The sequence below is a fragment of the Callithrix jacchus genome, chromosome 1 (assembly GCF_049354715.1).
Source record: "Callithrix jacchus isolate 240 chromosome 1, calJac240_pri, whole genome shotgun sequence".
NCBI classification, from domain to species: domain Eukaryota; kingdom Metazoa; phylum Chordata; class Mammalia; order Primates; family Cebidae; genus Callithrix; species Callithrix jacchus.
Genome location: NC_133502.1, coordinates 194,966,817 through 194,991,857, shown reverse-complemented (window position 1 = coordinate 194,991,857; position 25,041 = coordinate 194,966,817). Strand labels below are relative to the sequence as shown.

Below are 25,041 nucleotides of genomic sequence, written 5' to 3'. Positions count from 1 at the left end.
TCTGGAGCAAGGGGCTCAGGCTTTGGTGCTGATCAAAGCTTCCTAGGTATTTCTCCTGTGCAGCCAGTATAGAGGACCTCTGATATAACAGTGAGATAGCTAAAACAATCCGGTATTGGTTTTGGGATAGTTTTGCAGGCATCCATATACTGAAAGTGTAAAAAAGTGCAATGGAAATGGCTGGCTGCTGTGACTCACGCCTGTAATCCCAGCACTTTGGGAGGCTGAGACCGGCAAATCATGAGGTCAAGAGTTCGAGACCAGCCTAGCCAGCATGGTGAAACCTGGTATCTACTAAAAACACAAAAATTAGCCAGGTAGTCCCAGCTACTCTGGAGGCTGAGGCAAGAGAATCACTTGAACCCAGGAGGCGGAGGTTGCCGAGTTCACGCCATTGCACTCCAGCCTGGGTGACAGTGCAAGACTCCGTCTCAAGAAAAAGAAAAGTGCAATGGAAAGAAATTAAATTTAGGAAAGTGGTTGTTTCCAGGCCTAGGTTCCAGGCCTAGGAGTCAGGGTGATGATGGGCAGGGGCCAGAGGCATCATCTGTACTTATGTTTCATTTCTTAAGTAGAGCAGTGGGAACATAATGTTGTTTTATACTTTTTGGTTTGGTTCAAATAGTTCATAAGTTAATGGGGAAAAAAGTACAGGGATTTTGCAGTCAGACAGACCTGGGTTTTAAGTTCACTTCTGCCACTTACTAGCTGGGTGATCTGGAGCAAGCATGTAACCTCTCTGGGCTTGTTCATCATCTATAAAACAGGGCTCCCAGGGCTGTGGGAGGATCACCCTTGAAGTTCTCACCCTCCTTCTGGGTGTCCCAGAGTGAGTGAGACCAAACCGGGACAATCAGCTCCCTGCCAACCTCAGGCAGGGGCAGGTGCTAACTGCCTTCTGGGCCTCAGACTTCACCATCGCAGAAAGATGGCACCACCTTCTCAGGCAGGAGGCCCCTGAGGCTGGGGTTGGAGCAAAAAAACACCCCTTCCTCCTAGTTTCTTCTGTTGGGAATAGAAGGAGGGGGATTCTAGGGGAAGGAAGTATAGCCCCTGCCCAGATCTGTTTCCAGATACTTCTGTGGCCTCTGCTGGGGGTTGGAGCAGGGCAGGGGTGGTGGGTCACAGTTCTGAGGTGACATATGAAGAGATCTTCCCTTAAAGATGTTAGGAGGGTAATGAGCGAGGGAGTTGCTGGGGAAAGCCCCTTCTCCACAGCCCCCGTGGGCCCTCATAGAAATGCAGGTTGGATTGTGGTGCAGCCAGGCCACCTGTCCCCTTGAGGACAGAAGCCTGGGGAGGGCCCCCGGGGCAGGCAGGTGTCTGCACTGCACACACACACACACACACACACACACACACACAACACATGCCTCTGTGTGCACAGGTCTGGCTATGGAGTAGGAAATGAACTCAGACACCATTCTCATTCGACAAGCTTAAAACACGATGTGGCTCATTTTTATTTTATCTCAGAAAAAAACGTTCCCTTTAGAAGAAAAGGCAGTTAGACAAGGCCTCTTGCCGGGCAGCTCCGCACTGCTTAGGCACGTGCCAGTGGCCTGCCAGCCCCGACCTCTCCCCTGGAGCCTGAGCCCCTTCTCTGGCACTGCTCTGTTGTAACTCCCTGTCCTTGATCCCAGCATTGTCACTCCGAGAGATGGCCCTGGGACTGAGACGTGGATGGCAGCTCATGACAGCAGGAGAGGACTGCCTGACTCCCCAGGCAGAGGCTCTGGTGCCAGGTTAGCAGCAGGACTGACAGCCGACCCGGCAGCCAGGGAGGAAAAGATAATAAAATTAAAAGGGTTTCCTCACATTTACATTTTTCCTGGAAAAAAAAAGTCAAATGTCACCTGTGGGCCCAGCAGCTCCTGAACCCTTTGAGAGTCTAGGGAGAGTGGTGGGTGGGTGGCAGGCAGCTGTTGGAGCCACTCCCCAGCCTCAGGGCCAGGCCAGTCTGCTGTGCCCAACCTGCTCCGTTGAGACAAGGTGGCGCTTCCAGATGCTTCTGCAGTGGAGGGCTGGGCCCTGGCCAGCTAAGATGCTGCTGGTGCTGTGGCCCCCACCTGGTACAGGGCTTCACAGCATGAAACATCGGCTTCCTGCGACCCCAAGCCCTCCTTGCTGGGCCTCATGCTGCTCCAGCCTGGGGCTCCCTCCTCTCAGTCCAGAGCAGGAACCAACTGCCCTCAGGGGCTCCTGGTACTCTCTCTCTCCTCCCAACATGACTGGTCAAGCCAACCAGAAAGATTAAGATTTCCTTCCCTCAGGAAGGGGCAAACTCCATGGATCATCAGGACACTCCTGCTCCATCCTGGGCCAGGGGGTCCTCTGTGCCAGGGGACTCTGGGCACACTCCCTTGAGCTCATGGCTAAGGAGCTCCACGTCTGGGAGGCCCGTGTCTCCCTGGGACTCTCGGGCACTCCCTCCACTCACCAGCCCCAGGGCATAGCCATTGGGCCTCCGCTCTGGGTGGGGAGCACTGCCGTTGGCCCACACTCCTGGGGGGTGGCCGTTGAGACGGAGGCTGACCTGCTCTCCATCACTGCCATGAGCTGCTAGGGCCCGGGCACTGGTGCCAGCTGCTGCCTTGAAGGGTTCTTGCTGCCCCAGGACGTGGCTGCGAATGATCTTGCGGAAGGTCTGGCGGAACTCGCGGATACGGTAGGCATAGATGAAGGGATTCACAACCGAATTGGTGTGGGAGAGGACGATGGCCAGGTACATGAGCCAGAGAGGGGCGTGGTTGCAGTCGGGACAGAAGAAGGTGAAGCAGTTGATGATGTGCAGGGGCAGCCAGCAGAGGGCAAAGAGCCCCACAATGATGGCCAGTGATTTGGCAGCGTGGACCTCCTTCTGCAGTGTGGACCGCGCCCGCTCCCCCGGCAGAGGCTGGCTCTCCATCTGCTTCAGCTGTCGTCGAGCTGCCAGGAAGATCCGCAGGTAGACACCCAGCATGAGCAGCAGGGGCCCCAGCACGCAGGCAAAGAAGTTGAAGTACACCATGTAGTTCATGGGGACCACGTCCTCAAAGAGACAGGCTACCTGGCCCTCCCCACAGCCCTGTGAGTGGTTCCTGCCCTCCTTAGGCTGACCGCAGTTGTTCCAACCCAGCATGGGAGTTAGGCCGATGGCAAATGACAGCACCCAGCAGATGGCAATGATGCCCTTAGCCCTCGTGCCAGTCACCAAACCATTGTACCTGGGGAGAAGACACCAGCGTCAGAGATCTGAGAAGCCAGGGTTAAGCAGGGCCAAGAGTTCAGGACCCCAGAGTAGCACCCTCTTCCCTATTTACTGGCTATAAGGTCTTGGACCAGTCATTCCTGCTGCCTCGCCTCAGCATCCTCTTCCATTAAGTGGAAGGAGTATGCCTTGCCTTTTCACAGGCTGCTGGGAGGTAACAGGAGAGCAGTCACCCCAGAAATGGAAACCCATGTACAAATGTCCAGATGGTCATTAAGTAGTCTTTGCAGTCCTGGGACTTAGTTTGGTTGGAAGGAATTAACACATGATTTTCTGAGGGGGAAAGAAAACATGATTTTTCTCTAAAGGCAAATGTGTCATGGTTGATCTTGGTTAAGGCTATGACACATTTCCCTTTAGAGAGTGGGAAGGGTTTGGAGGGTGTACTCACTGGCTGTGGGCAGCACCAGCCAGATCTGACCTGTAGAGGATCTAGGGCTCTTGTACTCTATACCCCTGTCTTCTCTTCCCCATTTGACTTGGGGTCTCCAGAAGCCCTTGAGGAGAGGCAGCATGGTGGGTAAAAGAGGGGAGGAGGTCCCAGGCCAAAGGAGATGCCATTTCTCCCCCTCCAAACCCACCCACAGCTCTCTGGAGAGAAATGAGAGGATTATGTGTTAACATTTACATGACCATCTTAACATTGGTAAGGAAATTCTGAGGTCAAGGGGGACAGTAATCTGCCTGAAATCACTCAGTCTTCCTAAGTGAGAGCCAGACAGAAATCTAAGCCTACCAATTCCCAGTCTCATACTTGGGAAATGGCTGGATCTGCCATCCAGGAAGCAGACCTCAGCCCTGCAGGAAAGGTGGTATAGATTTCATAAAAGAATGGACAATTAAATAGTCTCCCTATTTTAGGCAACCTTGATGATCACTGAGGGATGACTTGTGTTGAACAGTTTTGATTCTGGCAAGACCAGATTACACTCCCCTCTACCTGACAGAAACCCTACCCATCCTTCAAGTCTGGGATAGAGAGCTCAGAGAAGTTTGCTACTGAAGTGCAGCAGATCCCCACCACATCGGGGCCCCTCAGGGGCAGGGCTTTCCTACATCCATCTCTGCGTTGTCAGCTCTGAGACAGGGCCACTCAGAAGGTGCAAGGAAAAATGTGCTCTACTTAACTCTGGAGTTGGGAACATCCACAGAAACCACCTCATCCATGAGTAGCAAACAGGCGCCTCCATGTAGCACACACAGGAGGCAGCCAGTGGGGCTGGTCTTCACTGTCAGGCAAAATGTGCACCCACCGTTACCAGATCTCAGGTGGGACTGGGGAGATGGTTTTTCCCCAAGATTTAAATTTTGTCAACTAATTCAAATTAAAGAGAAAAAGAGAAGCCCCGTGGCTTCTGATCTCTTATGTGGTCCAGTCCTCTCACTTTACAGGTGGGTAAACTGAGGCCTGCAGAGAGGAATGGACTTGCTGTGGACATTCCAAGAGCCCAGGGGTAACTCAGGCCAAGGCGAGTCTGTTCTGAATCTCTTGGGCCAATTTTGAATCCAAACAGTCACTGGACAAGCCCATGCTCAGGAGCGCCTCAGCTCCATTCTGTGGGGGCTTGGTCATCTGCAACAGGCCCTCCACAGGAGGAGGGTCATAGATTTACCCATTGCTGCCAAGCAACAGGGAGCTGGCACTGCCTGCCTCCTGCCAGACTCACAAACGTGAAATCTCAGGCTTCTCATTCTCACGTCTGATGCTTACATAGCACTGACTCGGTGCCAGGCACTGCTTTAGTGCTTTGCAAATAGTAATTTATATAGTCCCCATTGACTGGGAAGCTGTATGAATTTTGACATCATTCCTGAGAAAAGCATATCCCTCCCTGGGTTCTGGCCCTGTAAACAGGAATGTTCTAAAACTTCGTCTCTCTGAGCCTCAGTTTCTTCATTTGTAAAATGGGACCAAGTCCTGGACCTGTCAGCACTGCCCCCTAAGGGCAGAATGAAGAATCATTGGGTGGAAATTACAGGGAGGCCGATGGTAGCTCAGGATGGGTTAGTTTTTTTCAGCTGAGTGGTTCACAGGAGAGATGGGCTGCCTCAGGCACTAGTGAGTTTCCTGTCGTTTGAGGCAGTGGAGCAGAGCCAAGCAGCCACAGGGGTGTTGCAGAGCTGCCTGGGCCCTGGGGCCACCTGCTTTGCTGGTTTTCAAACTGTTCTCAGCAGCAAACCTTGTCGCCCACATTCCCAGGCAGTCACAGAGGTGAAGCTACTGGGGAAGGGAAGGGGCTTATTAAATGTTTATTGAATGAGTGAACTGGTGGGGCCAGCAGAGCCAACCTGAAGGCTTCTGGGAACACAGTATGGAAATCCCGGTCTGTCCGATTGTTTACTTGTACAGAAGAGGGAACCCACAAGGGGAGTCTTCCATTGCACTCTGCAAAGAAAGCCCCATGTGGGGACAGAAACAAAACATGCATTCATAGCATTTGCCTATATATGCAAAGAATATCTCTGGAAGGAATCTTAGCATGGCCTTGCAGGGAAGGAATTGGGCGGGGGGGCAGGGGGTGTGGAGGATAACTTTCTACTATACTCTTTTGTTCCTTTTTAATGTTTTAGCGTGGGCAACTATTACTCATTTTTTTAAAAACCACAAATAGACTAAGCGTAATCAAAAGAAAGCCCCATAGGCTGAGAGCCCTGGACCTGGTGCCCAGGGGGCGGGGATAGCATCAGCCTAGATGGAATCACGGCTAAGCCTTGGCCAGGCACAGCAGCATCCCCTGGACTGCATCTGTGACTCACACACTCACCTCTTGCCCTCCTAGACCCCAAACATTGACCATCCAGATGGAAAGGATGCCAGGGCTGTCTAGCTTGACACGCTGCCACTCCGGGGTGCCCAGGTATGTCAGAGAATGTGGGTCCCAGAGCTGCTGCCCACCCCTTCTGGGGGTGCTGTCTGCAGCCATTTCCCCAGGCTTGCAGACTGCCCCTTTTTGGGGATCTCCATTACTCACACTGGGGACCTCACCCTATGGTCCAAGAATATGCCCCATGATTCTGGCTGGGGCTTTATGTGCATGTGTACCACCCTGAGGAGTAGGTGGGGCTTTCCTAAGTTGTCCAAAGGAGTCATTGATCCAAGAACTGAAGAGCCACGGACGTATCGGGGAAACCTACATTCCTTCCCCTGGTGTGAACAGGCCCGACTTGGCCTCCAACTTTTCTGCCCACTCTGTTCATCTCTCTGTCACTCAGCAGCCAGGCCACCCTTCCCTGGCCCAGAGCTCACGTGCTCATTCCTTCCTCAGGGCTTTGTCCCAGGCTTTGCCCCCAGCTCCTGACACCACAGTCATGCCAATGACACCCTGCCTACCCATCTTGTGAGACCAATTGGGTGGTGCCACCTCCAGGGACCCCTCTTTCCCAATCCGGCTCTCTTAGAAGTCATAGGACTTCAGGCCTCAGCACCAACTGCCAACTGCACCTTGGCCTGTTCCTCAACCAGTGAGAGCATCTGCCAGGGGCTGCTATGAGAGGCAGGGGACAGTGACACAAAAGTCCCCTGGGAACTGGGAAAAGATGCCTGTGTCTCTCGCCCTGAATTTCCATCCTCTGGGGACAGAGAGAGCTGCATCTCTGCCCCTCTGGTGGCGTCTGTCTCAGCGTTCCTTGACTAGGCCCTATGCTAGCACAACAGGTTCCCTGGACTTGGAAAAGAGTAGATAGATTTTTCCAAAACTGAATTCTTAAAAAAAAAAAAAAAAGTTAATGGAGATTGGGGCAGGCTTATGGAGCAGGAAATGGCATGTAGAGGAGGCTAGATTCCCAGCAGAGAAAGGAGGAGGGAGGATGCCAAGCCAGGCTGCGACTCCAGCACCAGCCAGGAGTGCCTCCAAATGCCCCTCACGCCCCACTTGCTCTTGGGAGCCCACATGGACACCTCCACATGCCCAGCGTCCCAGCAGCCTTGAGGAACAGGAAAGTGAAGGGACCTCCAGGCCAGGAATAGCTTGAAGGGCCAGGAGTCCATCCACATCAGGAGACACTCGTATGTCCTCCCTCCTCTGGCCTCCGCATGAGTTTGTGAGTAACAGGAGGGTCAGAACATCCGCCCTGGCCACAATGCAGGCCAAGAGGATGAAAGGAGAGGCTGAGCTGACATCCTTTGGCAGCCGTAAAGCTCTCTGCCCACGAGGATGAACATCGTCATCCTCTCCAGGGGCTCCCTGCAGAAGAGACCAGCCTAAGCCTTGCAGAGCCTCATGGAGCAGAGTCAAATGGCTCAAGGTCTGGGTGGAACTGAGGCCCAGGTCCAAGAGAGTTGGGCTGAGACGGGTAGAGGATAGGGGGCAGGTCCATGGCTCTGACCCCAAAGATCTGAATCCCCACCCCACCAACCCTCCTCAGGGTCCCTGTTACCCCATCCACTCATTGGCCCTTCAGAACCCCTTTGTGAGCTCAGAGGGCAGAGATACTTAGCCTATGGACGAGGAAATGGGCCCAGAGAGAGGCAGCTGATTTTGCACAACCACGCAGCCCCTCCTGTCCTACTACATAGGAGGTCACACTCTCAACTCTCAGAAAACAGAAGGAAAGGGAGAGACAAAAGGGAAAAAAAGTCAAGCTCCTTTAAATTGAGAACAGCAGCTCTGATCACTCCCTAGAAGGTTGTTGCCCTTTGAATCAGAGAAAAAAATGAGATCTCAGCCTCTGCTTCCCCATGGAGCATTCCCATCAGTGTGCAGGCTCAGCTCAGTTTCCTGAGTGGGCTGCAGTCCTCTGTTCTCCGGCCCCTCTGGGCACCTACAGACAGCCCCCCTTCTGGGCCTCCGTGTTCTGAGCTGTCACTGGACGAACCTGAACTCTGCTCTGCCTATTGCAGCGTAAGGGATGGAGGCTCCCCAGAGACTGCACTTGGGAGTCAGACAACCTCTAATTCTGCCCCTGTTAGAGCTGGTCAGGGTCGCCTTCTCCTTTGCCAAGGGTTCTAGGCTCTCCTGGGGTAAAAAGCATGTGACAGGGCAGTGTGAGGTCCGGACTCCTCCCCTTCCCTGGAGCAGCCTGAATGTGGCTCCTGCTCCCACTTAGAGCCCAGGTGACAGTGACGGCTGCCTGGTGCAGGCTCTGGGAGACAGGCTGCCCATGACTGCTTCCCAGTGACTGAAGTCCAGTGGGTATCAGGCCACATTCTTTTCCAGGCCGAGCCCCAGCTCTACTACCAACTCTTTGTGTGGCCCAGAGACAGCTGACTTCTCTGAGGCTCATTTTCTGTCCAGAAGATGAGAGGAAATGACCTCTAAGGCCCCCTTGGGTTTGACACTCTGAAGTTCTATTTGCTCACTTAGCTGGGTCCTCCTTCCTGCTGGGGCACCCTCAGCCCGAGTGGGGCTGCTGTGGCTTCCTCTTTAGGGAGGCACCTCTACCAGTCTCAGATAATTCACTGCAGGGATGGTGTCCCCTGCTCCCTGACCACCTCAAGCCTCATGCACGGCCTCAGGGCCCACAACCACTCAGGCCGTGGAACCCAGCTCTGTGGAGAAGGGGCCAGGAGGTTGAGCGGAAGACCTCCAAGGTCCCCAAGGGAGGGATGCACTTTTTAGCCTCATCTATGGCCTGGGTAGGTGGAAGCCACGCCAAGTAAACTCAGCCTCCGGGAAAATCTTCATTTACACAATACTTGGCTGAAGTCACTTCACAAAAGATTCACCATAAAAACCCCCCTGCAACAGCTAGCCCCTGAGCACCCAGGCTGCCTCTAAGACCACGAGTCCTTGGTGACCTAAGGAGCAATAGAATTTGCATATAGGTCCAAGTGACTCACTGTGGCATTCAGCCAAGTCACTTCCCCTCTCTGGGTCATTTTCCTAACGTGCATGCTGGGAGGCTGGCCCAGAGGAGCCGGGGGAAGGCAGGTGGCGGGCGGCTTTTAGCACTGAGGTCCTGTGGTTTCCCCTGGTTCCCCGCTTGCCCCAGCATCATGTGGGGAGTTTTGCTCATGTGTGAGGAATGGGCCAGACACACCCACTGGGAGCATGTAGGTCACTGGGACCAGAGCTCCCCACTAAGCCTAATGCCAGACCCTGGCCACACTCATCTGCCAACAGCCAGAGCACAGCTGGTCTCAGACAGCCTGGGAAACCCGGGGAGAACCAGGCCACCCTGAGCCCACAGGGATCAGTTGGTTCCGCATGACTGCTGGCCACATACTGGCCCTGGGCAGCCCCTGCTGAGCCCAGGGCCCCACCCCCAGCTCCCCATGCTGTGACAGTGCAGCCCAGGCTCACCCTGGCCCCAGGCACAAACCAAAGCCTGGGCACCGACAGCCTTTGCACAGATGTAACCCTGACCCTGCTCACCGGAGCGGGATGCGGATGGCGATGTAGCGGTCAATGGCAATGGCCAGGAGGCTGAATATGGAGCTCTGCGTGAGGACCAGGACAAAGCAGGCGATGAAGAGGCAGCCATGGCAGGCGGCACAGAACCCAGTGCTGATGGTGATGGCAAACGGGATGGCAAGCACGCCCACCGCGATGTCGGCCGCTGCCAGTGACACCACGAAGTAGTTGGTGACGTTCTGCAGGTTGCTGTTGAGCCACACGGCCCAGCACACCAGCACGTTGCCCAGGATGGCCAGCACAGCAATGGCCAGCTCCACCGTGATGTACACCCAGGAACCCATGATGGGCACAGCCACAGACAGGGAGGCTCAGCACGGACGTGGGCTGGGCCAGCTCACGGTCCATAGCTGCAGCCCGGCCGCCTGCCTGGCTCCCAGCCCGGCCCAGGCAGAGGGGCCCAGGCCCCTGAGCCCCCTCCTCACAGGAGCCAAGTGCAGCTTTGCTGGGGTGCTCTCCAGGGGTTTTTTCACAGAGGACTCTAAGTCTCCCAAAACCAGGCCCTCTCCAGGGCCTCTGGCATCAGTGGCATGGCTCAGCCCAGCTTCAGGGTTCCCGAGGCACCTGCAAAGGGACAGAAGTGAGAAGCTGAACCACCTGCACAGGGGAGGCCCTTCGGAAAGTGCCACCCCTCACCCCACATCCACCCTGGCCCCTGAAGACCCTATAGCTTCAGATCCCACCCCACCCACAGGCCAGGTGTCAGCCCGAGGATGGCCCCCAGGATGGCTGACACCTGGCCTGTGCCTGGACTGCTGTGACACCCATGCCCTGCCTGGTCTGCCGTGGTCATAGCCAGTAGGCAGAAGAGGTAGGATTTTGACCCTCACTTTAGAGGAGGACACCCAGAGAAGTCACTGAGTTAGGCTGCTTTCCCTGGTTCAGTAGAGTTCCCGCTACGACCCTCACACAAACCCCTCCCAAGGAGGCAGCCCCTTCTCCCAGGCTCTGCAGGACGATAGCACCATGGCCAGGCCCCTGCCAGGACTCCAGCTCACCCCAGTATCATCCATGGCTCCCTGCATTCCCTGCTCTGGTTATTGGGATCACGGTGCCTCCCACTCTGGGCTTGGGGCTGAGGATCAGCCGCAGTCTTGTGTTTTTCCTGGGTCCTAGATCCTGGCCAGCCCCATGACCCTCCCTCCCAGAAGGGCCCATCCCTGCCCAGGCTTTCCTGATCCCACTCACCATCTCTCACCAGGCCAGCTTCTCAGCCCCTGGCCCGCTCCATCCCACCAGCTCTCCCAGGAACTACCAGCACCCACCTAAAGGCCACTAGCTGCCCTGTGAAAGGACAGGCCAGAGATCCCTGGAGCTCGGATGTAGAAGGATGTAGGGAGCCGCCTGGTCCTGTCTCCCACTGCCACGGAGGGTAAGCCCTCTCACACTGTGCCCCAACCTGCTGCCTCCACGTGTCCCCGCCAGCCAGCTGCAGTCAGGGCAGGGGTGGTGCTGCAGCTGACTATGAGCTTCCCCTCGGAGGGAGCCGCCTCACCTCCCTCCTCCCACGCCCTCTCCCCCACCTGCTCCTCTGCCTGTCTGACACCAGGAATGACTGACTGAAATTTGGTCCCCAGCAGAAAGCAGGTACTGAGCCAGGACTCACTGGGGGAGTCTAGGCAAGAATGCTTTTCTTTTCTGGGCCTCAGTTTCCTGAGGCGGCTGGACCCCAAATGACCTCTAGAGGCTATGCCAGCTCTCACCCATGATTCCTTTTTTTTTTTTTTCCTTAGATGGAGTTTTGCTCTTGTTGCCCAAGCTGGAGGGCAGTGGCACGATCTCAGCTCACTGCAACCTCTGCCTTCCGGGTTCAAGTGATTCTCCTGTCTTCACTTGATCTTAGCCAAAAGGCCGAGAAGCGATGGATGATTCTCCTGTCTTAGCCTCCTGAGTAGCTGGGATTACAGGTGCTCACCACTACACCTGGCTAATTTTCGGTATTTTTAGTAGAGACGGGGTTTCAACATGTTGGCCAGGCTGGTCTCAAACTCCTGGCCTCAGGTAATCTGCCCACCTCGGCCTCCCAAAGTGCTGGGATTACAGGAGTGAGCCACCTCACCTGGCCCTCACCCATGATTCTATGAGAAGGAAATAAACAGATTTTAAATGGCTCCCCAAGAAGTCTTGGTTCCCTAGCAGGCCTGAGCCCAGCCCCAACTCCCAGTGTCCCCCTCCAGCCTGTGAATGGTCTGGGTCCAAGTGGACCTCTGCCCATTAAACGGCCTCTCTTTGAGAGCTAAGAGGCCCCCAGATCTATCCCCTCCAGTCCTATACCCTCATGGGGCCCTATGGGTGTGTAGCCAGCAGCCACCACCTGCGTGCCTTTCATGTGGACTCAGCAGCCACCTCATCTCTCCTCCAGGACATGAGGGATGGAGCAGGCCTGGCAACTTGGAAAGAAAGTCACTCCTGGTCCCAAGCCCTGTTCAAAGGGCCAGGCTCCCCTCTACCCCACTGTCCATGTGACGGACCTCAAACAGGTGGACCCCAACTGTTCCTATAACTCGAATACCATCAGCACCTCAGGGGGCTGGAACAGGATCAGCAGAGGCTGTAGCCAGACCTGGGCCTGGAGGTTCTCCTGCACCCAACGGGCCCTTATGCCCCCACTAGGAGGCTTGGAATGGAGCCTCTGACACAGAAGTGGGAGGAGGGAGGAGAGTGCAGAGCCAGAGACCCTGCAGAAGCGGAGGTTTGCAGCAGCTGGAGAGGGCTCAGTCCTCCTGAGCCCCTGCTTTGCATTGTGTAATTACCTAGAGGCCAGCATTGCACTGTGTAACACAGCTTGTGCAGCCTGCTTAGGAGCTTGGGAAACAGCTGTCTGTGATTTCGCTGGTCCCACAAAGCCCATTCTACAGATGAGGAAGCTGAGGCCCAAAGGCTCACGTGAAGCGACCTCTCCTGGCCTCACCAAGAGTAGGGTAGGGGTCGTGCCCACAGAGAGCACAGCAGCAGGAGGGCTCCTGGGCCTCCACTCCCCTCCACTGCACTTGCCAGGCAGCCACTCACAAAGCGTGTTGCTGGCAGGGATGTGCCAGACTAGGTCTCCTGGCACCGTCCTTGGCCACACTCAAGGAACACAGTTATCCCTGATGCTCCTGGCCTCTTCCTGAGCAGCCTTCAGGGCCCCCCGACTCATGACAGGCCCCTGCCCAACAGGTACAAGTGAAGCTGGTGCTGGACCTGGGCTGCCTCCCACCCTGGTGCCTGGCCTTTGCCCTCTCTAGGGCATCTGCATTGACGGACACCACAGCCTTCTACCAATCTGACCAGCCCAGCCTAGAAGGCCGATGCAGCTCTGGACCGTGCTCCTGCAGGCTCTCCAGGCTGCTGCCAGCACATCCTGGGTGAGGCTTGCCGGGACCCACAGGCAACCTGGGCCCCTGCCAAGCCAGAATCCACTCTTGGCTGTGCCTTTCTCTGCACTGAGCAAAGCAGATTGGTGGAGCCAGAGGTACCCTTGGGGCAGGCAAGGGAGGAGAAGTGCATTCCTCGGGGAAAGGCTGGGAGCTACCCAGTCATAGGTTGGCAAATTGGTCCCAGGCCAGGGGGTGCCCTGACTTACAGGCTGTGGCTGATTTCTGCAGTGTAAATTCTCCCCGTGCCCAGTTTCAGGCTACTAATGTGTTGTGGACCAGAAGTGGGGAGCAACACAGCCACAGTGCCAGCTACTGCTGAGCTGTCAAACCTTCCGCTGTCCCAGGGGCCACCTACCTAGAGGCCAGCATTGCACTGTGTAACACAGCTTGTGCAGCCTGCTTAGGAGCTTGGGAAACAGCTGTCTGTGATTTCGCTGGTCCCACAAAGCCCATTCTACAGATGAGGAAGCTGAGGCCCAAAGGCTCACGTGAAGCGACCTCTCCTGGCCTCACCAAGAGTAGGGTAGGGGTCGTGCCCACAGAGAGCACAGCAGCAGGAGGGCTCCTGGGCCTCCACTCCCCTTCCTCAGAAGCCTCCCAGAGTGACAGGAAGGTCAGAGGCCCTGGGGAGGGGCCAGGATCTGGCAATTTCCTATCCCTCTCTGTTGGCCCTGTGCATCTAATTAATCCTTGAGTCATCTCTTGCTAACCAGGAGGGGAAATTAAATATTAATAAAGTAATGCTCTGTGACTGCCCCTTGTTGGGGACAGGGCAGAGGGCAGATGCTGCCCCATATAAACCGGGGACTCATGTTGTGGAAACGTGCATAATGCCTCTGGAAAGAACAACCCCATAGGATTCCACACAGTCAGACTGAAAGCTGCTGCTGCTTCCTGCCTTCCTCCTCACCTCCCCCAACCCGGCCACTTTAATTAAAACTCCATTTAATCAAAACCCACACATCTCCTAGCCCACTTCTTCTGGTTCCTTGTGTGTCACACTATCAAGGCCCTCTGTACACATGCCCAGATGGTGGCTATACCCCCCAGAGCCTGCTGCACCGTGGTGCCCACCAGCTTCTAGGCAGTGCCCTGCACACCTGCTCCTGAGTGTGGCTAAAGGAAACGAACAGGGCACAGTGCAGAAACTCGGACCCGCTCCAGCCATGCCGGCCTGTTCCTGGGCTCCAGAGCCCCAGCCTGAGAACCCACCTGCCACCTTCCTGTAACAGTTGTTTACCAAGTACCTCCACCAGGGCTGGCAGCACCCCAACTGCTGGGCCACAGGGAGATGGGCTGCCTGCTGCTGTGCCTGGGCCTCATCTGGGCCCTGAGCATATGGCAGGGGACCTCGAAGGAGAAAAGGATCCAGGACATTCCTGGGAGGTGGCTGCTGCCCTGTGGCTTCAGGCACCGCACATCACTCCCTATCTCCACAACCTTGGCTCCCCTAAGATGAGTTACAAATCAATTTCAAAGCACAGGAGGTAAGTGAAGGCTAGGAAAGGTAATCAACAAAATAAAAAATATGGAGGTGAATTCATTGCAGAAGAAAGGAAGATAAGACAGTAGTCCAATATTAATTTCAGAGACCTTTAGGATCTCCAAAGAGGCAAAGAAAGGAATGGCATCTGCAGACAACAATGAACTTCTGAACCAAAGGCAGAAATGAGCAAGGACAGGTGGATATGAGCGAGAAATCCTATCACATCAGGGACTGAAAGTAGAGGGATGGAAACAAGGGATGTGATGGGCCTCAGGCATACACAGGAGGCTAACACTGAGGAATTCTCACAGAAATGCCACAAAGAGACCGAGTCTAGGAGGAAACAGTTGAGAGGCACAGGGCAGACTGAGAAGCATCAGCAAGTGGCTTGTGGGGGCACAGCAGGTCGAGGGCCCCCGCTATGACTGGCTTTTGGGGCGGCTCAAAGCCAGGGCCCCAGGATCCCTGAACCCCTCCCAAACTCCTCAGCGCAGGTGCCTTCCTCACTGCCCAGTGGCAAGCAGCCACCCAGCGTTCACCCAGCATGGGCTCTGCTTCCCTCCTGCCCTCCAGGGCTGCCCCGTGGCCCCACTTCAGGTGCTGGGTACAGGCTGGGCCCAGGACCCAGAGAGATGCCTGGCACCCCTCCCCCCACAGCCCTAGTCTGGCCGCAGCTCTCTGCTCTTGGTGGCAGGATGTGGGCAAGATGGGGCCGAGACTGAGCTCCCTGAAGCTGGAGGCTAAGGCCCTGAGCCCGCCTCAGAGTAGCCCCCACATTATGCCCCAGGGCCAGCACTGGGGGCCGCATCTCCTGTTCCCCACACCCCCATGTATCCAGGCCAGGGGCCAGGGAGGTCACAGCCCCACCCCTTCCCACCTGGAGACCACTCACCCCCTCACAGGATGCTTCAGCTGACAGCCCTCCTCCAAGGGGCCGCACCCCACATGAAGGTGCTGGAGGCCCACACTGTGCTGAAAGTAGTCTGGCTGGGGGCGGCTCCTGCTCCATGTCACAGTCCCCAAGACCCAGGCAGAGCTTCCCGTCTGCATGAGACTGCTCACGTGTATGCAGGCTGATGTGAGGCACAAAAGGTCACGTGAAGGATCAGCACCTGCACCTCCCTCAGATGGCGGGCAACAGGTACTATGCTGCTGAAGTGGGGACAAGGGAGTGTTTCTAGACAGCCCCGAGGACACGGAGCCTAGTAGGCCTGGGTGGGACCGTTCAGGAGGCCTGAAGGGGCAGTGCTGGGTGCAGGGCCTCAGGAAGCCCCAGAGTGACTACGCTGAGGGTGGGAGGGGTGAGGACTGGCTGGGTCCTTGGGCAGGTGTGACAAGGCAGCCCCGAGGCTGACAGGAGGGCAGGGTGATGTAGCAGAGCCTGGCCACTGCTTCTTCTCACTGCACAGCCTCCCCAAGACTGGCTCAGGGTTTGCAGAGCCCACTGAGGGGCCAGAGGCGAGTCCTCCTGTGACACAGAGGCAGACAGATACCAGCCTGGGGCCTCTGGGGAGAAGTCTCCTGCCCAGACGCCAGAGGAGGCATCAAGTGACACTACTGGCCTCCCTCTGGCCAACTCTGGCAGCCTCTCCGCCAGGTGGCGGCCAATGACAAAGACCAGGGTTGCAGTAGCCCTTCTGAGGGGTGGGGCACAGAAGGGCAGCAGCCACCCCTGCTTGGTGACTCCTAGAACAGACCTGCCCTGCAGGAGGGGTGGGGCCTGAGGGAATCCCCATGGGGATTCAGAGAAGGGGCATCTGGGTAGGATTTGGAGAAGGAGGTGAAGAGAGAGAGGTGACAAGAGATTTGAGCAGAGAAAATGCCTGCGGAGGCTCGAGGCCAGGGTCCTGCTTTCCCAGGACTCCCATCGCCCTCATGCTGGGCCAAGGGACAGCTGCTCTCCTGCTTCTCCCCAGTCCCTGGCGGGATCCACAGCATCCAGGCTGCAGGGACTGGCCTCCCTCTCTGCCATGGAACTGCCCCTTCCCACCACCCAGAGCCCCAAGCCCTGTGCAGGAGGCAGGCAGTTGTGTGGGGGCTCCTCTCTGCATCCCACCCAGCTCCATTTCCTTCCCCATCTCAGACCCTCTGCTCCCTGCAACCTCCAGACCACCCACCTCCTCGGACCAAGGCCCTCGGGCCAAGCCCCCTCCTGTCAGTGGCCCAGACCCTTCCCCTGGGGGCTAGAACCCTCCCTTTCACCAGCTCAGCTCCTGCCTGTGTGGTCTCCTCTCCGCAGCCTCCCCACCACACATGCCCTAAATCCCCTCAGCCTGTGCTTCCCGCCTTCATCTATCCATCTGCTTGCCCGTCTTTCCTCTGCTCTCCTGCGTGCTCAGGGCCCAGTTTGTACTGCACCAGATAAGACAGAACCTGCAAAAACGGTTGAGATAGCAATTCTAGCTCATTTGGGTTAGGTAGCTCAGGAATTAGGTTGGTGAGAGGGTACCAAGGCCTTCTTTGGGGTGTCGAGACACAGCTGAGCACCACCAAGCGCTGCCCAGGCCCCCACCTGGACTTGGCAGGACTGATGCCTTCGAGCCACTTGCTTGCTCCCAAGCCAACCACTGTTCACATGTCCCTCTGCCAACAGCAATCCCTGTGGTGTCCCCTGATCCTCAAGGCTAACACCCTCCCTCCCGGGTTCCCCAGTTCCAGCACACACCCCTAACCGGCCCTCTGGTCTGCCCTAAACCTTCCCCCACTTGCCTCCAAGTCAAAGCCTTTCCACATTAAGCATTGGTAAGATCATCCTTGTTCTACAGATGAGATATTGGATTCCCCGGGAGCTGCTACCTGTCTAGGGAGTGAGTCAGGGAGGCAAGACCAGAACCCAGATGAGGGCACTGAAAGAAATCTCCAGCCCATCGGGTTGCCCACGAGGCAGTCACTGTCATTGCCCTGGTCCACCGCGGACTCCTGGAGGTAAGACCCCAGCTGTATTTGGGGATCTGCACTCCACGGCCCCAAGACCAGCCAGGTCAGCCTGGCTCAATGCCCGCCTCCCGCCAGAGGTGTCCGGGCTGCCTCCAGCCTCCTCAAGGCAACCAACAGGGAAGCTCACAGTGCAGCCAGCTCAGCCCAGAGCCTGGTCAGCACTGAGGAGACAGGGGACACGGATGGGGAAGCAGTGGCTGGTTTTTGCCTGAGAGACACTAGGATTGGGGGGAGCCTGGGAGACCCCAAAAAGCAAGGGCAGTACAAGGAGGGACGGACACGGTAGCTGTGGACTGGCGTGGATCTGCTGGGTCGGAGTGGGGGCTGCCCACAGGGCCCAGCCTTCCCAGCCCCGCCCAAGGCCTCCGGGAGCGGCCAAAGCAGGGCCAGTGAGGAAACCCCCACCCTGCAACAGCCTCCCTGACCCGCGGTGCTCCACAGAGCTCTCCGCCATGGTCCCCGGGGCCGGGGCACCCTGGGGCAACCCTGATGCAGGCATGGAGTATTGGCAGGGTGCCCCGCCGGGGAGTCCACGGGAGCCAGAGTGGAGTGGAGGCGGCCTGAGCGCCCCGCAGGAGGGGAGAGGGCCTTGTGGGGGGCAGAGCCCAGGAGAGAAGGTGCTGCCTCAGGATGGGGACAGAGAGCTGGCTCGAGCTGTGGCCCACCCTCCCTGAGGGCCACGAACACCTGCTCCTCTGTGTCGGCCCTGACTCCCCAAGCCCAGGACCCAGCCCTGGGTCTCCCTCTTTCTCCCACGGTACAGTCGGGGCGACTAAACACAGGGATCTTAGCTCTGCCGGCCCATGGCCGCCTTGCGCCAAATCCCTCGAGAGCCGCCACCATTCCCGCCATTCCTACCTCCGCTCCGGGCAGCCATGTAGACGGCCAGGGCCAGTCCGAGGCACGCACCCACCCCTCCCGTCCCCCGTCCTCGCCTGCGTCCCCCAAACCCAGTTCCCGTCACCACTGTCCACGGGACGCGCCCGCGCTCTGCCTAGCGTTCCAGACTGCCCCTTCCTCGGCTCGCCCGGGCGCTCGGGTGCCTCTGCCTGCGCCGCACCTTCCCCGGGGAACCGGCCTCGGCCCGGCCCCTCCACCTGGGGATCCTTCTTCGCCCCGGCTGCCCGCCCTCGGGACGCGCCGCTGCGCCCCCCAGCCCATCCCCGCTGGAGGAACTCCCGGAAGGGTCGTGCGAGCGCGCGGGGCCGGTCCGTGGCGCCCGGACGGACGGACGGACGGACGCTCCCTGCCCGCCACCTGCGGCTCCGCACCCCGCGCCGCGTCGGCCGCCGCACTTGCCTTCGCTCCCCGCCTACCCCGCGCGCCTTCCGGTGCAGTTTGAGGCGGCTCGCGGGGTCCGCACGCGGCGCCGGGACTGTGCCCGGGACGTGAGTGTGCCTGGCCCTGCACAGGTCGTGCCGGCGCCGCCGCGGGGCAGAACTCGGACCCGCGCCGGGGAACTGGTCTTGGGGCGGCAGGAAAGGAACCCTGAGGGGAGGGAACCCCAGCCTCCCAGCCCTCCTGGCCGCGCACCTCCGACGGCCCCAAGCCGCCCGGCCGCCAGCCCCGGACCCCCGGCACCCAGGACTCCGCACCCCGGCACCCGGGACCCTGCACCCCGGCTGACCTGCGGCTCGCGAGCCTGCTCCCGCTGTCTCGGCGGCCGCTCGGGCTCCCGCTCCGGCCGCGTCGCTCACGGGCGCCCCCTGCAGGCAGCTTTGAGACCCGCGCTGCCCCCCGCCCCGCCCCGCTGCATGGGGAAACCGAGGCCGGCGCGGGACCGGAGGCGTCGGACCATGAGGCCCGCAGGTGTTCCTGACAGGACGAGGCCGCGACGGGCCTGGACCGCGCCGCATTCCCCGCCCTCAGCCCTCCAGCGCGCTCTTCCCGGCCTCGCATCCGTCCCGCCGCCTCCTCAGCGCCACACCCCCTCCCTTCCAAGAGACCTGGGGCCTGGGAGTCCCCTTCCCCGCCCCTCGGAGCGCTATGGGCCCCACCCCCACACTCCCACTTTTCTTCTCTTTTTTTTTTGAGACGTACTCTTGCTCTGTCGCCCAGGCTGGAGTGCAGAGGCACGATCTCTGCTCACTGCAACCTCTGCTTCCCAGGTTCAAGCGACACTCCTGCCTCAGCCTCCTGAGTAGCTGGAATTACAGGCACGCGCCACCACACCCGGCTAATTTTTGTATTTTTAGTAGAGACAGGGTTTCACCATATTGGTCAGGCTGGTCTCAAACTCCTGACCTCAGGTGATCCACCCGCCTCGACCTCCCAAAGTTCTGGGAATACAGGCTTGAGCCACCGCCCCCGGCCTCCCTCTTTTCTAAGAAGTCCCAACTGCCACCTCTGCTGCCCCAGTCCTGTGGAACTCTGCCGTTCCTTATCAGAGCTGGGCTGGATCTGCGCCCCCGTGTCACCCCTTCTCCAGTGTCCAGCTGTGCCCACCCGCTCCCCTTCAAATCTTTCCATGGCTCCCCAGCTCCTTAGGGATAAAGGCCAGCCTCCTGAACACAGCACTCAAGGCCCTGCCTGGCCCTTGTTCAGTTCCCCACCATTAGCCCTACCCTTCCTGAGCCCGGCCGGGGGCTGGTATCTCAGTTCAGATATATGGCCCCAATTTCCAATGTTCCCTTTGCCTCTCCCCATCCCAGACTCTGGGTCAGAGACCCTCTTGTTCCAGCTCGTGGTGCCCAGTCTGGCCCTGATCCTCCCCCACTTCCCTGAATAAGGAGGCAGGGAGTCCTGTATGCACCATAGACTGGGAATTTTAGAGCCTGAGGCTGGGAATTCCCACGCTCGCCCCCTCTCACCCCCACCCTCCACTCGCCTGTTTTCTGGAGGCTTCCAATTGGGAACAACCTCAAGTCCAGCCCTCCAGACTATGCAAGGGGCCCCGCCTTCTACCCTCGCTTCTGGATGGATGTGGACTAATCCCAATTTTGTTCTCGATAAGACAGCCTATGTCAGACAGCTGGGGTGTTGGTGGCCAAAGGCTTTTGGGAATGCTTGCAATTCTAGGACCTCTGGGGACTGGTGGGGTAATGGCTAGAGGCCCAGGGTGGAGGGGCTTGCCCAGGGCCAGGCTGGCCCCTAAGGCTGAGGCCAGAAAGGAGGCATGACCTCTTTCACAGCAGCCACCACTCACTGCAGGGAGGAGAGGGTGGGTGGGCAGTGGTTGCACAGACACCTGGCCAGTGTGCTGGGAGGAGCATGGGGCCCATGGCAGTGACCATTGCCTGCCCAGACACAGCCTTGATCATCCGGCAGCCTCCCTGGTTTAAAGCCTGAGCCCCTTTCTCATTCAGCTAGTCCAGCTCTCCTGGTTCTGTCGTTCCCTAATGTCCAGTGGGGCCCTTGCAAGGCGGAGAAAAGCCTGGAATGTGTGAGGACCCACACAGCTTGAATTAAACTCTGAGGTGTGAGGCCCAAATGAGACTCTCGGGGTGCTGTCCCCAGGTCTTTCCAAAGAGACCTGGCCCTGGTGCCCCCCTTTCTCATCCTGGCCTTTGCTGACCCTCTATTCAAAGGAGCTTGCCTGCCCTCATTCTCCCATGGCCCTGGCTTTCCCTAGTGGAGGAGCTCCCCCTCTGGGTGGGGACACTGCCCTGGACCAGAGGCTGGGGCTTTCCTAGACCTTCCAGGACCCATATCCTCACTGGTAAAATGAATGTCTTGTGTCTGCCCTGCTCCCCCTGCCCCATGGAGGTTAAGCCAGACCATAAGGTAGGGGTGAGGGATGATGCTGGCCACGGGCCCACCCCTGCCCCCATCCTTGCTTCTGGGGATCCCATGAGGTAACACCTCTCCCGAAGTAGGGACAAACCCCTCCCACCCACATCTGCTGGACGCTGATTCATTCAAACCCTCACCCAGCAAACATGCAGGGAGCATTCTGAATCTTCCTGAGGGGCCCCCGGAAGCTCATGAGGCAGAAAACAGCCCTCAGCCGATTCTGGGATCTCTCTTGTCCCCCAGTGTGGACCCTGAAGACTCCTATTCTGTTCCCATCCTGGGGCCTGCACCCTTCCCGCGTGGTCGTTCCCAACATGGTCTGGCCATGTGCATGCCAGTCCCACAGCAGGAGGGGTGCGACCCCAACGTTCTCATGCAGGGAGAGAATGGCTTTGTTCCAAAGCTGGTCCTCAGGGTCACAGTGCCAAAGCCCCTAACATTCACCTTTAGGGCTCAAGGGGCGGTTCCATGCCTCAGCACTGGCGCTGGTGGAACTGTGTCCTGAGGCCGGGGGTGGTCAGGCAGGGCCTGCAGTAGTTCCAGCCCCAGAACCAGCTCCACAGTCCCCAGGGCTAGCCCGGGAACCAGCACCAAGGAGGCTGTGAGGGGCAGGCTCATGCCAGGACCCCACCCTTCCCCTACTGGCTCCTCCCTGGCCCTTCAGAGGCAGAGAGCCTTGAGGTCCTGTGTCATATGTCAGGTGCCTTGGCCCAGGTCTCCAGTGATGCCACTGCCCAGAGACTGGGCACCGGCCCGGCTGTTCAGTTCAGGGGTGGGGAATGGCACCCGGGAGGGCTGGCCATTCTGTTCCCGTTCAGTTCCCAAACTGCCTGCCCCATGTGCCTTCTCGACAGAGGGGCCCATGTTCTTGGCACCACACACCTTAAGGGCACCTCCTCAGTCTTGGCCTTGCTGTCCCCTTGCCAGCCCCGTGCCCACCTCAGCTGAGTGCTGTCCTCAGATATCAAGGCTGTGGGGCAGGGGGAGGGCCCTGTGCAGGTGCCTGGGCCACCACCCCACCCAAGGCCCAAGGGAGCAGCAAGGGTGAGGGGCAGAGCCGAGTGCAACCACTGCCCCTTGGTAGGCACATGGAGGCCCCTGGCAGGCCCCAGCTTCTGGCTCTGGGTTTTGGTTTCCCTGCCCAGCCCCAAGCAGGCTTTGAAAAGACTGTGGACGCCCACCCTTCCTTCCATCCAGGCCCAGGCTTCTCAGGCCAGGCGGCAGGGCCAGCTGGGCCTCCCCTGCTCCAGGATTCCGGCCCTTTGTTCCTGCCCAGGATGCACCTGGTGGCCTCTGGCCCTCATTGTTTGCTCTGGGGCCAGCTGACCTGCAACAGGAGCAAGACATGCCAGGCCCAGGACAAGCAGCCGGTGAGCACTGGGAAGGGTCCCTGGAAACTGACTGGGTCACCCTGGGTGCTCCTCAACTTCTCCAATGGGTCAGGGACCTCACAGAGCTCCAATTTATCCTAACAGAGGTCCTGCAAAGGCAGAAGAGTCGTGGAGAAAGTGATCTCCGAGTCACTGGCCACCATTGCAGGTGCAGGGGCAGCCCCCTCCTCCCATTCACCCCCACCCACTCAAGATGTTCACCCCACCCGGTATCTGCTTCTCGGTGTCAGGACAAACAGCAACTGGATAGCAACCTGGCCTTGGGAATGATCAGTGTAGATGGGGAAGCAGGCCCCAAGGGGAGTAGAACCCCAGGGTGGGCACACAGTCCTCTGCAGCCCCTCACACTGGGGCTGGCCACTCATCATCCTGATGGCTCTACACCACCTGCCTGCTCTTCCTGTGCCCTCAGCCCTGTGACCCGCCAGGCCTCTGCATCCCAGGTCAGAGAGGGTGCCTGATAGGAGGGCTTAGGAGGGGGCCCCTGCTTTGCAGAGGTGGAAATGGCCCAGCACATCACAAGTGTTGGTGGCTGACCTGGGGAGGACCCATGTGCCCCGACCCCTCCTCAACGCTCATCCTGGCAGAAGCCTCTGGTGCAACGTGGCCGCGTGATGGCCTGTCCTTCCCCTCGGGGCACATATGCTTCCTGCCTGGTGGGTGCCTGCCGGGGCCCTTATCTGCCTTCCAGAGCTCAGATCCCAAGACTGCAGACCCTCTGCCACCCCCTCCTCACACACATGAGGGTGTGGAGACCAAGGCCAGCTTTCAGCACCTGCTCTGGGCCTGGCTATGGCCAGTCTCTCCACACCCATCCCACTGCCTCACAGCATGCTGCTCCCTGACGCACTCCCAGCCTGAGGGGCCGGTCAGGCCAGGAAAGTGGAGTCCTCTCCTGTGCCCAGACCAGCCTCCTGTAGAAGCCCAGTAAAGTCCAGACCTATTGGGGTTAGAGCTCTTGCCGTAATCGAGCCCTGCATCTCAGCAACCCAGGAGTCTGTCCTCATCCACCCGACGTACAGGGCAGTGGCTGCCAGTATGTTGAGATCGGTTCTGTCTGCCCCAGTTCCTCAACTAGGGGACAACCTAAAATAGATGCCAGGCTATCCCAAGACTGCAGGAAGTGCTGGCCCTGGGGGTCTTCGGCCACAGACCTGGCCAGCCTCAGGGCTGCTGGGGCAGGGCATGGCACCTAGGCCCAGGACCGAAGCCCCTTAAGGGTATTGGAGGGGTGTGGGGGTTCCTTCTGGGATCTCTCCTCTCCCCCTGGAATCTCACAGCTTTCCCCTTCCAATTTAGCCTCCCCTCAGAGATTCTGGAACTTTCTCTGAGTCGAGGTAGAAATGATGCCCTCCCCAGAGGTGCTGCCCTGGGGAGCAGGAAAGCCAGCTCTGCATTGAGGGGAGCTGCATTGTACAGGGCCTGCAGGCCCCCAGCAGGTCAGTAACTCAGCTACAGAAGGATCGCCTCAGGGCCACCCTAGTTAGCATAAGGCAGCTGCACCGCAGGCGGGAGGGACAGAGGATCTAAGAGGGACGGAGGATCTAGGAGTGACCGCACCACCTGGGGTAGCAGCTAAGGGGCCTGTGCTGCCTGGTTGAGGTTTAGGTGTGCTGGTAGGCAGGGGGGACCCCTGCTAATGCGTGGAGCGGCCCTGCAGGCTCCACGGACGCTGGCTGGCCATTACGACAGAACCCCCTCTACATGGCAGAGGACACAGCGCTGGGGCTGCTGAGCAGGGAAGAGCTGAGTCCAAGCCCGGTCTTGCCTGTCCTTCCACACCCAGCCCCCAGCTCTACAGCTGTTGCCTGCTGCCCACCCCGGGGAGCCTGAGCACCTGCACGCCACAGCTCAACTCCTGGATTACTTAGGGGCACGGCAGTTGCTGGGCCCCCAACCCCTGGGAGTCTCCGTCTGGGAAGGGCACTCACCACAGGCCCTTGTGTGCAGGAGACAGGACTGCCATGGGCCCTTTTGCATGTGACCTGGGCAAGGTAGTAAGTGTTCTCCAGGCCACGCTCAGTGCATTCACAATCACTGTAGTGGCTCACACCTGTAATCCCAAGGCTCTGGGAGACGGAGGGAGGAGGACTGCTTGAAGACCAGTTTGGGGAACATGGTAAAAGCCTATCTCTACAAAAAAAATAAAGAAGAAAAAAATAGGGCATGGTGGCTCACGCCTGTAATCCCAGCACTCTGGGAGGCCCGCAGGCCCCCAGCAGGTCAGTAACTCAGCTACAGAAGGATCCCCTCAGGGCCACCCTAGTCAGCATAAGGCAGCTGCACCGCAGGCAGGAGGGACAGAGGATCTAAGAGGGACAGAGGATCTAGGAGTGACCGCACCACCTGGGGTAGCGGCTAAGGGGCCTGTGCGAGTGGATAACCTGAGGTCAGGAGTTCGAGACCAGCCTGACCAAAATGGAGAAACTCCATCCTACCATACATACAGAATTAGCCAGGTGTGGTGGCACATGCCTGTAATCCCAGCTACTCGGGATGCTGAGGCAGGAGAATAACTTGAAACTGGGAGGCA

The 25,041-nt window shown here is 58.3% G+C and overlaps 1 protein-coding gene and 2 long non-coding RNA genes across 7 annotated transcripts in view; 2 read left to right on the top strand and 1 right to left on the bottom strand.

Moving 5' to 3' along the window:
* Positions 1-10,939, top strand: part of LOC128928747 (uncharacterized) — a 28,991-nt gene extending 18,052 nt beyond the window's left edge. Inside the window, exons 2-3 of the long non-coding RNA XR_008474214.2 lie at positions 6,031-6,108; positions 10,805-10,939. This is a non-coding gene — a long non-coding RNA (uncharacterized LOC128928747). The remainder of the gene's footprint in view (positions 1-6,030; positions 6,109-10,804) is intronic.
* On the bottom strand, positions 1,427-19,252 carry ADORA2A (adenosine A2a receptor). 5 transcript variants are annotated; one of them, XM_009007852.6, is made up of 3 exons: positions 19,013-19,252; positions 9,565-10,167; positions 1,427-3,206 (listed from the first exon to the last, which is right to left on the bottom strand). In XM_009007852.6, the coding sequence occupies exons 2-3, from the start codon at positions 9,885-9,887 to the stop codon at positions 2,297-2,299; spliced, it is 1,233 nt and encodes a 410-aa protein (XP_009006100.3). In that variant the 5' UTR covers positions 9,888-10,167; positions 19,013-19,252; the 3' UTR covers positions 1,427-2,296. The 5 variants fall into 5 exon arrangements, with proteins under 5 accessions (XP_009006100.3, XP_078192290.1, XP_078192301.1 ...); XM_078336164.1 differs by lacking the exon at positions 19,013-19,252 and adding an exon at positions 15,341-15,504; XM_078336175.1 differs by lacking the exon at positions 19,013-19,252 and adding an exon at positions 10,602-11,040.
* Positions 17,212-24,673, top strand: LOC128928751 (uncharacterized). The gene is made up of 3 exons (XR_008474220.2): positions 17,212-17,373; positions 22,315-22,487; positions 22,593-24,673. It is a non-coding gene; the product is annotated as an uncharacterized LOC128928751 (long non-coding RNA).
* The last annotated feature ends 368 nt before the right edge of the window (positions 24,674-25,041 follow it).